At 36.9% G+C, this 15,287-nt stretch overlaps 1 protein-coding gene across 1 annotated transcript; it reads right to left on the bottom strand.

Annotated features, from left to right (window-relative positions):
- Positions 1–5,229: 5,229 nt before the first annotated feature.
- On the bottom strand, positions 5,230–8,101 carry pdcb (phosducin b). Its single transcript, XM_026323051.1, has 4 exons — positions 8,002–8,101; positions 6,994–7,049; positions 6,171–6,319; positions 5,230–5,943 (listed from the first exon to the last, which is right to left on the bottom strand). The coding sequence occupies exons 2-4, from the start codon at positions 7,037–7,039 to the stop codon at positions 5,428–5,430; spliced, it is 711 nt and encodes a 236-aa protein (XP_026178836.1). The 5' UTR covers positions 7,040–7,049; positions 8,002–8,101; the 3' UTR covers positions 5,230–5,427.
- Positions 8,102–15,287: the final 7,186 nt, after the last annotated feature.

The raw sequence follows: 15,287 nt of genomic DNA, 5'->3' as shown, positions 1-15,287 counted from the left end.
TTATAAATATAGACAACTGATTTACTAATTATTATTTGTTGCTTTAGTTGCTTTGGTGTTGCCTCAATACCAGATGGACAGTAGATGGCACCATGTATACAGCTTCAACATGTCTCTACGTGTGTATGTGTATGTATGTGTGTCACTTAGAGGAAGGATGTAAATCAGCAAAGGGTGTGTTTTGAACAAACTAAAATTGTGCACTCCTGGGAAGTCCAGAGATGACCAACTTAAGATTGATTCCAATTGTATTACAATAAAGTGCAAAACTATAAAATGCAAAAACATAAAGCCACAATAGCAACCTTCATGATAACTACAACATTGATAGTAGATGTGAATCTCTGCATTCTCATGGTACAACAACAGTTGAAGACTTCAATAGAAAATATACTTAACAGATATCAGTTAGATGTTTATGGTGCATCTTGTTCAGAGTTAACATGCAACAATAGATGCTTTGTATTGGTCAAACCAAACACAGGGCTGAGCGCTAAAGAGGGTTTAATTGCACGTTTCCCTGTATCTGTATCTATCTATACCATATTAATTGCCATGATAAGCTAAAATGTGTCCAAATTATGTCATATTCTCTGTAATATTTCCAGAAATTTGGAGATCTGTGTACACTAAAACAAAACACAATAAAAACCATTTAGTATTCTCTATATCTACTAATAATACAGCAGGTACAGGGAAATCTTTGAAGTAATATTTACACAATAATAAATAAAAAAGATAAACTTTGTAAAAAATATTAATATTGAAATTAATATGTGAGTTTTGCAATTCAACAATTATTTCAGAGTTTTTTGGGGGGAGGGGTTTTAGGATTTGGATAAATTACACTTGGAAAGATGAGATATTTTTTCACTACCCTTGTGCTAAATTTTTATTGCTTACTCTACAGTAACAATTGTACAACATATACCACATACCACAACTACTTAAGGTCTGGACTTTTATTGCTTCCATAGTTTCATTTTCAGTAATTATTAAATGTGTCCCTAGTGACATATGCGTGGTTGGTATTCGGACCCTGTCTGGACCAGTTTTGACAAATACCTCAGTGATTTATGGGTTCATAACCAAGGCAATACGTTTGGGAGACAAAAGACCAAACAGGAGAAGTGTTAAGGCAGAAGTTTGCTTCAGGCAGCAGAACTATTTTATTACATTTGGTTGTCACGCCTGGATACCAAGATGTACAGTAACTTATAGCAACATTGCTGTGCAAACCTCTTAATCTGATTCAGCCAGTTGGTTGTTGTCAGCACTTGTCATAGGAGTGAAACCCAGACGCATGGGCACCTACACCCTGCAATCCATGGTGTTTTAGGTTGGTGAGGGGTGATTCATCTTGATATCCTAGTATAAATTCCCTGTAAAACTGAACAAATATAACAATGATCTTTCACAGACAGTGTGACAGAAATTCAAATTAAATTTGGTTGCAGAATGATTCAGCTTTTCTTAATTCATTCACCCCCTGTTCTTCCATCCCTGCATCTTTTCATTCATTAAAAGAATCACTAAAGTAAGCTTAGCGTGCGAAGAGCAGTAAGACCAACCCATGGGTGGATTGTTATGTGGGGGTGTTTGTGCTATAATTTATTTTTCTACAGCAGTTACAGATTTGTTATTCACTCTCATTCTCATACCACTGATTCGTATCTCCTTTGTACTCCCTCCTCCTGATATATTTTAATAGTTCGCTCAAATATTGCTTTTGTTATAGTATTCAGTATTTATGTTGTAATTGCATTGTTTCTTGCAAAAGATGGCAAATTTAATGTTAACATGAGTAAATGAGTCACTAACATCGTCACTGAGTTATGAGGAACTTCCACATTTCTACCTAAAATATGTTTTCATTAATAATGATGACAAAAAGCACAGTTTGTAGTTATGTCATCTCCCTCCACATCCGTTGTCCATATTTAGTCACACGCACTAACTGCATCACAACCACGTTTCTTCTGCCATCTCATGACAGCACCTCAGTGAAATAGGTTTTTATGTGGGTGAACTAGAGCATGGTAGCTTGGCTTTCCAAGAGTCCAGAAACACAAAAAGCATAACAGGCCTCCAATTAGCACAGCAGAATAAACAAAGGGGATATCAAAACAGGAGTGGGATCAGGTGGTCAGTGCAGGGTCATTGCACTGTTGAGGTAAACATTTGTTTCATGGGAGTGATGAGTCAAACCATGTTCTGGGCCTGTTCCAAGAAGCAAGGTTTATTTAGAGACTAAAATACCCCCAGATCTGGACACGCAAAAGTAGCAAAGTTATTTGGGTAAATCCATAAACTACTTCTTAGAAAATGCCCACATGCTGGTTACGTATATGTTCTACAGGATCCTGAGGCAAAATACGCCTTCTCACACATTTATTGCTTATTCTGGTTTTACAGATGAATCATTCTGTATAGAGGCGAATCTTCTTGGTTAAACTTTGGATCATCTCTGTATTGGAAGAATTCCACATATACTATACATGACTGTCATATGCTGCTGAAACTAAGAGACAAATTAAAAGAGTAAAAACTCTAAACAACAAAAATTTTTGTAAATTCTATGGACCAGTGATACAAAAGTTTGCAATATGTGATGTTTTTCTTAATTGAGTACCACTCTTGCAGGTAGCCTAGGTCAGCAGCAACCAGAGTGACAGACATGTTTGGGCACCTTCAGTAAACCTCTCAATTCTCAAAAGGCTCTTGTGGGAGGTATCAAAAAGATTTTGATAAATCTTAGACACGCTACTGTATGAAAGTGAGGTGTTGCCTGCTAGAGGCTGTGAAAGACTTGCCAGATGTGGTAATGTGGAATCACAAACACATGTATATACTCAGAGAAATATGTGTTAGCGTGTCAGACTTTAAAATTTAAAGTAATTAGAAGTCAAGAACCCCTCTGCAGGTATGTCAGAAATTACTGGAACCTGTTTACATGAAACCACATAAAAGTAAAGACCTTAGAATGTGTTTGGGGGTACTTTTGCAGAGGTGTACTGTAAAGCTGGCATAATGGCTATGATCCCCTCTTATTCAATTTAACAGTCAAATCGAGAAGAGTATAAATCTTTTTGTCTTTGCACCAAAACAGGTGTAAAAGTACTCTGTCTATCATTGCTTAAGCTATAACCTTAATCCTATAAGAAGATTGACCTGAATACCTTAATATAGATCTCTGGACTATATACAAATCAAATGACACTTGAAGCTTTACAAGATGCAGCATTACATGCCACTGTCTGATATTATGACAGCAAACCTGGGGCCGCATTACTATAGCAAGTGACAGTTTAGTTAAAGAACAGAGGGAGGGGGGCAGCATGGTGGGTTAGTGGTTAGGACTGTTGCCTCACAGCAGGAAGGTTCCTGGTTCACAACCCAGCACTGGCCTTTCTGTGTGGAGTTTGCATGTTCTCCCCATGTTTGCAAGGGTTTTTTCCACGTTTCCTCCCACAGTCCAAAAACATGTATGTCAGGTTGATTTAGTGACTCTAAATTGCCCATAGGAGTGAGTGTGAGTGTGTGTGGTTGTCCATCTGTAGGTGGCCCTGTGATGGACTGGTGACCTGTCCAGGGTGTACTCCTGCCTTTCACCCAAAGAGAGCTGGGATAGGATCCAGCAGATCCTCATGACCCTAATTAGGAATAAGTGGGTGTAGATGATGGATGGATGGATGGATGGATGGATGGATGGATGGATGGACTGACAAGAGGGAGGAGAAATCGGTAATGCTTTACTTACCAGGTCCTGTATTTTCAAACTAATTTCCTAGAAATGTTCTTGTAATTTTCCATAAATTAGATAATATTTAGCTGGTAATTATTTCCATCTTTCCAAGAAAAAATCAATTTTATGAACCTGAAAATTACAGGTAAGCATGTAATTCAACCACTATGCTCCCAGGAGATTAGCTGAAAATTATGGGACCTGTAAAATAAAGTGTTACTGATAAATATATTTAAATGATTAAACAGTTGTTATCTGGAGTGTCAGAAGAACTACTTCACTGGGATTTAAAAAGCAAAGTTTAGCAAACTCCATACTAATAATACAGAAATGTGCACATACCTTTCATAAGAATTTATGAGAGCCAATTATCTTCCTTTGTAACAACCCTCTTTTCACTACAGTACCAGTGAATGTGCTTGGCCATTTCCACAGGTATGAGGCAACTCAGTTTAAATCACAACATATCAAACTGTGGATTAGCACTTAAAAGTCTTAACCGATTTTTATGTTGTGGTTTTGGCATGACTGCAGCTCATTGAGGTCAAAGGAGAGTCAAATCTATGCTACAAGACTAACAGTTAAGGTTTCCTAACATGTGACAGCCTGCTTCAGAAAAGGGAAGTGTTCTGCAATGGTATTTATCCCTGCATGTGTTTTAGCTGTTTTCTTCTCCCTGTGAATTTCTTTTGTACAGAGGTTAAAATTATATATATATATTTTTTTGTAAAAGAAAGTAGTTGTGATTTAAGTATTTTTTTGATGTATGGTACTTTATATAATGTAAAATGTTCAAAAAGTGAATCTATAAACTTGAGAGTCACAAGGTTTTGGAAAGAAACAGCTCGATCCTGTTCAGGGTTAAAAAACTCTAAAGCTCAATAATTAACACATTCTGTCTTGTTTGGGTAAAAAAAGGGAGTGACCGGCAGATGTTATAGTCTTGTAAATCAATAAAATGAAATCCAAAGCTTCACTGTCTTATACACTTTTATTATTATTTTATTCTGAACCACATATATATTAAAACATGGATAATTGTATTCCAGTGCACAATTTAAAGTAAAAGCAAAATCCTTAGCTAAATTAAAAGATGACGATTGACCACTGACCATTGTACTGATCATATCACAGCAACAAACAAACAGACAAACAAACAAACAAAAAAGACCAGGATAGAAATGCTGGGTAGTGTTAGAGGAGACAGATGGAAAATGTGTTTTCCCATCTAGAGTACTTTGGTCTCTTAAGTCTTAAGAGTCCCCTTTCTCTTTAAAGATATTTCATTTTGGGGAAAAAAATCCACACACACAGCTACTTCAAATATACATGTGTTTAAATTGGAGATTTTAAAATACTGTGGCGCAGATTATTGCAATTCATCACTACAAAATGTGCATACAGCATGCCAGAAATCCTAGCATTACAAAATAAATATTTGCAGCTATAGTTACAGTTGGCTTTTGGCTGGTGGTGAGGAGATTGCGAACACATTTTTATAAATAATTGCTCAATCTCTTCACCTTACTGTCGCTCACACCCATATTTGAGAGCACCCATATCTGGGACCAAATGTTAAAGAGTGGAGATGTTATGTTTTTTCTTTTAACCTCAAAAAACAGCTTGTCCATTCCAATTCCTCGAGACAGCTTCCTTTCTTCCTCAGCAGCAAAGCTCCTTGCTTACTCTACATCATTTTCTTCTTCATCTTCTGACCCTGGCACCTCTTTCTCTGGTAACAGGCCATAGCTATTGAGAAAAGCCTCCACATCAGTTGCGAAGAACTCCTCGTTTAGGTGCTGAGTGCAGGCCAGAAAGTTTCCTATTAGTTCTCCAGCCTTGTACACCAGTAGCGTAGGCAAAACTTCATCTGAGAACCGCTCAGCAGCACCAGATGCAACAGCATCAATCCTGCAGAACTTCACAGCGGGGTATTCATTGGCCAGGCAGTCAAGACAATTGTTGAACTCCTCACAACCTTTGACCCCATCCTTGTAGATGTGGACGACCACCACTGTGCTGTGATGCTCCTTCTCAATGACTTCCAGAAAGGCCTCTCCACTGTCCAGCTCATATACTCTTTCAAACTTGGGCCCAAAGCTGAGCTTTTCATGCATCTCCTTCATGCACTGCCGTCTGTATTTCTTTAGACATCCCTCATCCTCCTCCTTCAGCAGCTCATACTCTTGGACACTCATCTGGAAAAAATATATAATCATGATAATAATTCCACAAAAGTGTCACTGCCAACAAATTAACTTTATTGTAAAAAAAATCAGTAGTATTTATACACTGGAGATCCATTTCACAAAAAAATGTAGCTGTTTCATGATGTGCTGATTCAAATAAAAATCAGGGACAATATGCTGCCTTTTATTATAAAATGTTGTCATTTTTGCTGTGGTCTGTGAGCTCTGAGTTGTACCTTGCGGTTAAGGTTTGCTCTGGAGTCATCTTTTGGCCAGTTAGGGGATGACATCTGTCTCAAGAGTTCCCTTTTAGCAGGTGGCAGATTTTCCTGATCCATACTTTCCAACTTAAACCTCCTCCAGTCATTGATGACTCCTTTTGGACCTATAAAGAAGGCAAACAGTGTTTATTGACTAGTATTTTATGCTAGCTAACGCTGTAGCTTGTCCAATATCCCTTTCTGAAATTCACCGTTGGAAAACCATTTCTTAAGCTGTACCTATGTTATGTTTTTGCATGTTTTTCTTTGCTTTACATTTATCTCTTATGCTTTGAATTCTTATTAGAATATGATCACTTAGCATTATCACTAGTTATTCTGTTATTATCATTAGTAATAGTATTCAGTCCTGGCCCATCAGGTAACTTGGTACACCAGATGTATCAGAGCTCAAATAATTAGTGATATGTGGGATTTCAAGCTCAGTGGCTTGTTTACTTATTAGCACTATATCATTGGTGGATACTGTATCCTCTTTTAATTTGGGGATTAAAGCTTCATCTCAACCCTTGAAGAACTCCACTAATTGCATAAAGGTTGCATAAGAGAAATAAGATTAGCATGTTAATTAAGCAGTCAAAGCTCTAGAGACCTGTATTCTACTCTGCTCTGTTCCTGTTGTTTCATGCTTAGAGAAAATTGCTCTGTTAACAATGTTTTTGTCCTAATAAAGACAATTTTTATTAAAAATCTATGTGCACAGACAGAAAACAAGGATCAAGTTGTAAAAGTGTTCGGTTATTATGTGATATTTGCTTGGATAACTGTTTCTACTCACCTGTGTGGGTTGCAGTGTCATCCAATTCGCTCATTTTGTTAGACATGATTCTGGTTCTGGTGAGACAAAGAATGAGTAAACTAACAGGAGGTCATTCACATGATGTGCATGTGATGTACGATGCATGGGAGGTGCTGTTCTTTTTGAAACATTAATGATCTGCAACACCCGTTGTCATTGTTCTCGGATAGATCATTTTCTAGCTCAAGATTTAAAATCATTGTCACCTTGTCAGTCGACCATATTAACTAAATGAATGCCGTCTAAGAGGATTACCACAAAGCAACATCTCTGTCTTGCTTTTTGTTAGCAGTCAGGTTTACTCATGAAATATAACTCATACAAATTCTGATGATGATAATACATTTATTTTCTATAGCATACTTAGTGTATTGTAAACATTAATTAGAACTGGTTTTGCATTTATACATAGGAACTGAATGATATATTTGCATCAGAGGCAGTATATTTGTGATGTCTGTGGTTTCAGTATTGAACCAGTTGTTAGTGTGACATATGCAGAGCCAATATCTCATTAGCTTAAATGGCCTATCCCCCCTACTTCAATTAGTGTAGTCTTCCTGTGTGCATCTACATCTCTACAATGCTGATCTGGTTTGATGATCATTGCAGCAACCTCTATAACCCTCAAATCCACAAGTAAAGATTTGCTTTGATTAGCTCTAGCTTGAGCAAATGAAATCACATAAAAAATGTTTCAATTCATTTCCACTGTATGTGTGTGAGCATGACAGAAAATAAGCTCTTGGACTAATAGAAGTAAATTTCTGTTATGCTTTAAAGAAGCAACTACCTTAACACAAGAAAGCCATAAAACAGAATTGGTATATGTCCTCCCAAAATCAGTGTCAAAGAAATATGAAAACATATAGCATTGACAATTTATCTCCTGTTACATCCATTCAAAACTAAATTTACCATTTGCACACATTTCTTCACAAGCTGAGATGATTCTGTTATCCTCAGAAAATAAGAGCTACGAGTTACCTCCAACAATCGAAGTGAAATCCAACCAACAATCGACGTGAAATCCAACCTTAGGGTCAGTAGCTAAGTTTGCACTGGTCGATCCCTTCACTGAGCTATCTCTTGTGAGATGGTGTGTGTTTTTCTGTGCATGCGTGTGTCTTTTCCATCCAATGAGCTTGGACTAATGGAGATTTCAAAAAGACCCTATAAACCAAACAGAAATAGAGCAGGGATCCTAAGAGGATTTCACTTCAGGAATTAGAAGCCTCTACTTGATAAAGGCCTGACCACATATAATGAAGCAAATGAGAGAGAGAGAGAAAGAGAGAGAGAGAGAGAGAGAGAGAGAGAAGAGAGAAGAGAGAAGAGAGAAGAGAGAAAGAAGGGAACCAATGCAGTGTAAAGTATTACTTGATTAGGTTCATAAGACCTCTAAGTACACAAGAGCTACTGTTTCACTTCTTTCTAATACACAGCACACAAAGAGTTAATTATAGTGAAGACACCATATCCCTGAGATGAACTCACAAATACAGTGTTCTTGTTCGGAATTCAAAGTTCTTCGAGGCATAGAGCTTCACACGAAATCAAACACATGAGAATCGTTCAAAATACAAACCACCACTAGCTGCGGGTGAGGAATGTCTACTGATGCTTTATCATATGCTCCTGATTAGTTTCGGCACAAAAATTACAGTGTTAGAAACGACAAGCACTTCTCACTTCTTAAGTTACGACTTTGCCTTTTCACAAACAAGAAACACTTGGAAAAAACACTGCATTAAATAATGATAAAAACAGATGAGGTAGAAGGTAGAATCACACCAGAGTCAAGATTATTATAGATTTATAACAAGATCATGGATTTACTGAGATGTTTTACTTAAGTGACAGTATCAATGACAATGCAAAAACACTTAAAAAGTTAAAGTTCCTCATTCACAGTCATACCAAAACATGTGAAAGTAGTGTTGTATTTATCATAAATGTATTATCGGTATAGTGATACTGAATCTTTAACACATAAACAGGATTTTAATGTTGTTAATGTGGAATTGTTATGTAGTTGTTGGATAATCCCCATCAGTTCATACTTTGTAAAGTGATCATTTGTTTTAGATATGTGCTAAAATGTTGATAATTGAGAAATAAACGTAATGCAGTACAACATTTTACTATCTTCATTATGCACAAAGAGAACGGTCTGTATGCAACCTGAAGAATGCACCTTATACTGTGACAGTTGGTATTAAGTATAGGCCTGAAGTTTCACCTTAGAACAATATACTTTCAGTTAATGCAGTTCAGTTGGTATTTTTTCACAAGCTGCTGTGTGAAAAGAAACACCTCAATCACTCCTAATTCTTTGTCTTTCTCTGTCTGCCTCCCTCTAAGCTACGCTTTAGCTAAGTGCTGAATCACTGCAGTGCAAATAGGAAGGGCGAATGCTTTTCACGCCTACACCATATTTGACTTCTGTCCTTCGACTTTGTGTCTGTGTCCGGTATTTATTGGCTTAAAGGATTAGTAAACTTCAGGCACACAGAGTAGGCTATGCATGTAGTGGAGTTTATCCATCCACCCATCCATCCACCCACCCATCAGTCCATCCATCAGTCCATCCATCCATCCATCCATCCATCCATCCATCTATCTATCTATCTATCTATCTATCTATCTATCTATCTATCTATCTATCTATCTATCTATCTATCAAAAAGGCAAACATCCATTGAAAAAAATTATAAATGATCTTGTGTTCCCATTTCAGTAAAGGCTTTTTGCCGCATCATTCTCTTGAGGCTAAACATGCACATGCAACATGCTTACTGAGTGTGTTATGCAAAGTAAAGTGACTGAATTCAGACATATTAAACATCAAAGGACAAGTCAAAAACAGTAAGGTTCAGCTGAATATCTCTAAAAATTCATCCCTTAATCCTTAAAGTATATGGGAAATAGGTGAACACATAAACAAATGTGCAGAGGATTGTGTATCTGTGCTCAGTTCAGCGACACGCCATGAATCACAGGACCACCTCTTTTGGCTGGACACCAGTTCAACACCCTCTCAGTGAACACTAGAGGTCAGCCTTTGGCCTTCGGTTTTCACCTGCACTGAAATGCTATTTTGGTAAGAAATATAGTTTACTAAAGCTTTTTTGATCTTACAGGCTTACAAATCATTGTACTGGACCTTAAATCACAATAATCATTTTAATAAAAATATACTTCTTGCACTACCACACCGAGCACGCATTATTATTTGTACAATAAGGATCCATATCTATCTATATTTACTCCTATTTATTCCTATTCATTAAATTTAATGTTAAATATACATGAGAACAACACAGCTTGCAAACATAAGTTTTTTTCCTTTCTCGCAGCTTCCTGTTGCATATAAATACTTCACATCATGTCATTTAGCTATGTATCACTGGTGTTACCTGTGCTATCTTCTTTGTCATTTTCACATGAACCATACCCTCCATGACGTAGTTGCATGTGGAACTTTAAGTGTTGAATTACCTCTTTTCAGAGAGCCTACAATTACTATTCACAGTTCTCCATACATCCGTCCTGTGGTTTAAGAATAACAGGGTTTTCTGTAGGAACCTCAGATGAATCACACAGATGAAGATCAACAATTAAATGTGGAATGGAAATCTCCTGTACTACCGGGTTGACAAAATATTTGATATCTAATAGATCTAGAGTGCATCGCTACCTGTTGCTATATATAGGTATATTAGGCGAGTCCTTTCATTGTCTCAGTTGAGTCAGTTATACATGCATTCCTTAGATAAGTTGAATAGTGTTGGAAGCATCTAAATCAGGAAATGGCTTACCCCAAGGCTATTAATGATTGACTTAACAATGCAGTGTTTTGAGACAGTTTCATTCCAATGTCAAGTGCAGCACGTACATTTCAGATGAATATATTTCTAACAGAGGGTAATCTCTTTCAAAGACTCAAAGTTGCCCTTTTATTTACTTCTCTCTAATACTCTCACACAACAGATATTTCTATGAGCACTGACAAACTACCTGGTTTATTAGTGACTGATCCTTTGCTCTGTAAAAAGTTCTGTATACTTCCCATTGGCCAGGATTTGACCCATTTATATCATTATAAGAGCTGCATGTCATTACACTGTTATGAGAGGTAATCTGAAAGTCCAGCGTTGCTTTACGTGAGGCCGGTGCCAGCTGGTGCTCTGACTCATAAGTTTCACTTCCAGTTCAGTGAACCAGACATTCTAATCTAGGATGAGGAAGATTTTTCTCGCTGCAACTGGCAGTTTAATGATTTTCTAAATTCATGTTTAGCAAACAAATGTACAACGCATGATACGGAAATGACTTTAAGGTCATTCTTTCCCATTCCTGTCTAAAACACCCACTTCTTTCTGTCTTTGCTCAAACGCCATCATTCTGACAACTACAGAGGCAGTGAATTAATTTTCCTTTGCACACCTGGAAATTTGATTCGCTTCAACATAAACCTGTCTGATAACCTGAGAAATGGGCAAAGCCCCATCACCTCAAATTCTCCTCTCCACATTCCTTGCACTGGTTTTGGGAGTTTGGGGGAAATGCTTTCTGTAGAAGAAAATAATTTGGGAAAATGGTAATGATAAAAGAAAAAAAATCTATTTGTAAACTTGGAGCCTTGTGGACATGGGAATTGGTTTGCAGGGCAGCTTGTGTGAAACTGCTTCTCAGTGACAGATTTTTTTATTTTAAATGTCACTTCTCAGTCTTCTGAACACCACAAACAAAACGGTATTCACGTCGACTGTATAGGGTGGTGGGGGATCACAGACAGGTATCTCAAAACACGGACAAACTGAACCGAAACTATGTGCATATTTAGTGAGCACTACAGGCAAGTGAAAATAATCTACCTTTTAAAACTGAATTCAGCATCTCTGCACCTCACTCTCCACTGCCTCCCCTGCCTTCTAGTAAAAGTACACTGAACGCCTGAAAGTGCATGTTAATGTTTTGAAGCAAACATGGAAATTGTGATGGAATATAAAGCAGATGGATATATACTAATAAAATAAATGGGGGCAAGTATGAATCAACTGCGTGATAGAGCCATATGGTTTCATACACTGAAAAGGATGTTTTTGAATGTTTTGCCTATATGCGTGTGTATCTAGTCCAGTGTCTGCACATGAGCTCTGGAAATTTAGGGACACTCCTATGATGTTATGAAAAAAATTAGAAAATAACCTTTTGTTTTCTCAGTGATTCATTGTGGGTAGAAGTTTCCCTTTCTCTGCGTGTCAAATTGCACGAATATCCAGCATTCAAAGTCAAGGAAAATCACGACAACTAACAAGTCCTTTTATAAGAAAATCTTGTTATTGTTTACATGAATTCCTAAGCCATTTCTTACTAATGCATGTGTCCTCCCTGGAGGTCACCATATTGCATGTTATGATTTTTGCACAAATTAATCACATGAGTTCATTTATCAGACCATTTTGATGCTTGATTATTTGAGTCACTTGTAAGCAAAAATACCACAAAAAAAAATAAATCACTGGCACCAGCTTCTTTAATGTAAATAGTTGTCATTTTCTCCCAGTTTTCTGTTATTATTAACTTTTTTTTACTGTTGGTCAGACAAAACAAGCCATTTCAATATGTTAATACATCATTTTTTGCTCTTTACAAAGCACAACACTTAATCATTTAGTAAAGGAAAATAAGTATCTGTTGGCTTCATTCTTACATATAACCCTATGATGGAGTAGTGCCGCCTTTCCATATGTCTTTTGTGTATCAATTCCCTGACAGAAAAAAATGAAAGCTATTTGATGAAGTTTTTTTTTGTTGTTTTTTTTTTTGACACAGGTTCAAACACGGTCACATGGTGAGGTGAGTGTGACAGTTCAGTCAGAGTTGATGCTATACCATATGGAGTCACCCTTCAAGACATTAAGAAATGAGAGAAAGTTATGGGCAGTTAAGGATTTCATTGTTAAACAGATTCCGTGGTGTAATTGTTCAGTATCTGCACAAAAATCCCTGATTCATTCTCTGTGCATGCGTGTTTGTGTCTATTGTGCAACGTCAAAGTTGGCTCAGCAGGTAGTGCGTAAGAGAGTGAGGCAGTGATGAGGCAGACTTCCTCTATTGGACTACTGTTGCTACTATCAGGACCCATTCATAAATATTAGTAATTCCACAGTTATCTCCCTTAGTCTTTCAAATCAGAATCAGAATCAGAATCAGAATGAGCTTTATTGCCAAGTGTGTGAGTACACACACCCAAGGAATTTGTTTAGGTACAGGGGGGGTACTCCAGTGCAAACAGACATAGATACAAATGCTACAAGGGGTGAAAACAGTAAACACATAAATGTTACAGAAATTCAGTGAAAGTTCAAAGGGAAAAAGTGGGATGTTACATAACTCATAAGATAAACGTTGCGCAGTGCACAGTAAGTATAAAAACTGAGTGAATAAATATTTAAAATGAAAAACAACAGGCAGTAAAAGAAGAGTGTATGAATTTTTAACTTTCTATATATGGATGAAAATATGATACTGACTCTCCAAGCCCTAGACAAAACATTCAATTGTATAATCTTAAAAATAAACTATAAATAAATTTAATTTGTTGTACTCAAGCTATTACACATTTTCTTAGATTTGTACTTTAAAGGAATTGTACTGCGTAGTAAAAAGTGGTAATGATGTTTAATAAAGTTTTCTGACACAGTTGTAAAGTGTAGTACAAGCTGCCCAACATATACACATCACCACAGAGTTAATTGTACAGCAACAACCGATGATGATTTTCTTTATTGAAAAACAGAAACAAAATCCATTACATCTTTCCACAGCTAAAGTTATCACTTAGTTTGTCTGACTGAATATGTTGTAGGTTGACCTGGCAGAAAATTGTTTCAGCTTTCTCTAGTTATCTACTTATCAAGCTTTTGGCCCCTTAAACACTTATTTGACTCCACTGCTGCTGCCAAATCACTCCTGGTTTGTGTTTGTAGACATGCATTCTTAATTATGTCTTAAATTCAAGGACATCAAGGGGTGAGTGCTAAGCTGCAATCAATCAATAAATAGGGTTTCTTAACTCAGTGGGTCATTAGCCATGAGTACTTCCATGCTTTTGAAATACAGTAATTACAAATGACAAAAGATACTTGTTAAATACAACCTACATTCTGCGTGACTCAGCGATTATTACAGCTACAACAAGAAGTACCTTAGAAGTGGCTTAGACCTGCTCAAACCAGGAACCACTGGTTCCTCAACAGAATCGCAGTCACTCCGTAGTTTTCATTGAATCACAGGTCACTGTGCTGTTTTGTTTTGTTTTGTGGTCATAGGCTCAGTCATTCTGGGAATATTTCATAGCGTAAGATTTATGAAGCTTTGTGTGACACAAACACCACAAAACACCAAAAGTTTTCTTTTTGAGTATTCTTGTTCTTCATTTTATAAGTTTGAATAGGCTTCACTGAAACTGAATCTAAACGTTTTAAAATGTGGAAGTTTTTAAAATGTACTTCTGTGAATGCATGTTTGACCTTAAATCAATGTTCTTGGTGGGTATGTTATAGCCAGAAACCAGTTAGGTAGACTGGCAGACTTCTTCCTTATGCATGTTTACATGCAGTCGCCAGCCTAGGGTGATTCACCCATGCTCAACATGGAAACTGCTAATGAGGGTTTCCTATATGTTTTCTAACATTATGTCTGTGGCTCAATCATGAGGAACTTTTGAAATGATTGCAGCCCTTTTTCTATAACAGAAACTACAATCACACATCAGAAGATCTCAGTTAGTCACAGTTAATCTGTTGTACATAATATGATCCTATATCATTTGTGAGTGTATGTGAGTGGCCACATTCACATCAGTACAAGATTATACCTTAACTGGCACAATATGTAAATAACTGACTTTTAAAGAATGATGTCTTCAGGAGTAATCATGGGGGAACAAATCAATCAATTAAACTATATTTTCCTCAAATCCCTTCTTGATGTTTGTTGTTGTTGTTTACAACTGAGAAAAGAAGCAGTGTGACATTTTTGTGCCATTGTTTACCATGAAGACATGCTGTATGTGACTTGGAGAATACGACTGGGTTTCTGCAAACTGCAGTGTGAGCCACATTCCTACACCTTTATGACATGGACTTATGCATTTGTGCACTGATGACATGCTTCAAGCAGTTCTCTACTTTTTTTTTGTGCCACCTGACATGTTTTGACAGCAAACTACAAAGATTACAAATGTCATGAAAACGTTTGCA

The sequence above is a fragment of the Mastacembelus armatus genome, chromosome 4 (assembly GCF_900324485.2).
Source record: "Mastacembelus armatus chromosome 4, fMasArm1.2, whole genome shotgun sequence".
NCBI classification, from domain to species: Eukaryota; Metazoa; Chordata; class Actinopteri; order Synbranchiformes; family Mastacembelidae; genus Mastacembelus; species Mastacembelus armatus.
This window is presented reverse-complemented; position numbering and strand designations above follow the sequence as displayed.

Excerpts from the sequence above, each read along its gene's own strand:
- pdcb (XM_026323051.1), bottom strand. The coding sequence starts at position 7,039 with ATGTCTAACAAAATGAGCGAATTGGATGACACTGCAACCCACACAG. Across the intron at positions 6,320-6,993 it reads TGACACTGCAACCCACACAG|GTCCAAAAGGAGTCATCAAT; the intron begins GTGAGTAGAAAC and ends CCTTCTTTATAG. Across the intron at positions 5,944-6,170 it reads GAGCAAACCTTAACCGCAAG|ATGAGTGTCCAAGAGTATGA; the intron begins GTACAACTCAGA and ends TATTTTTTCCAG.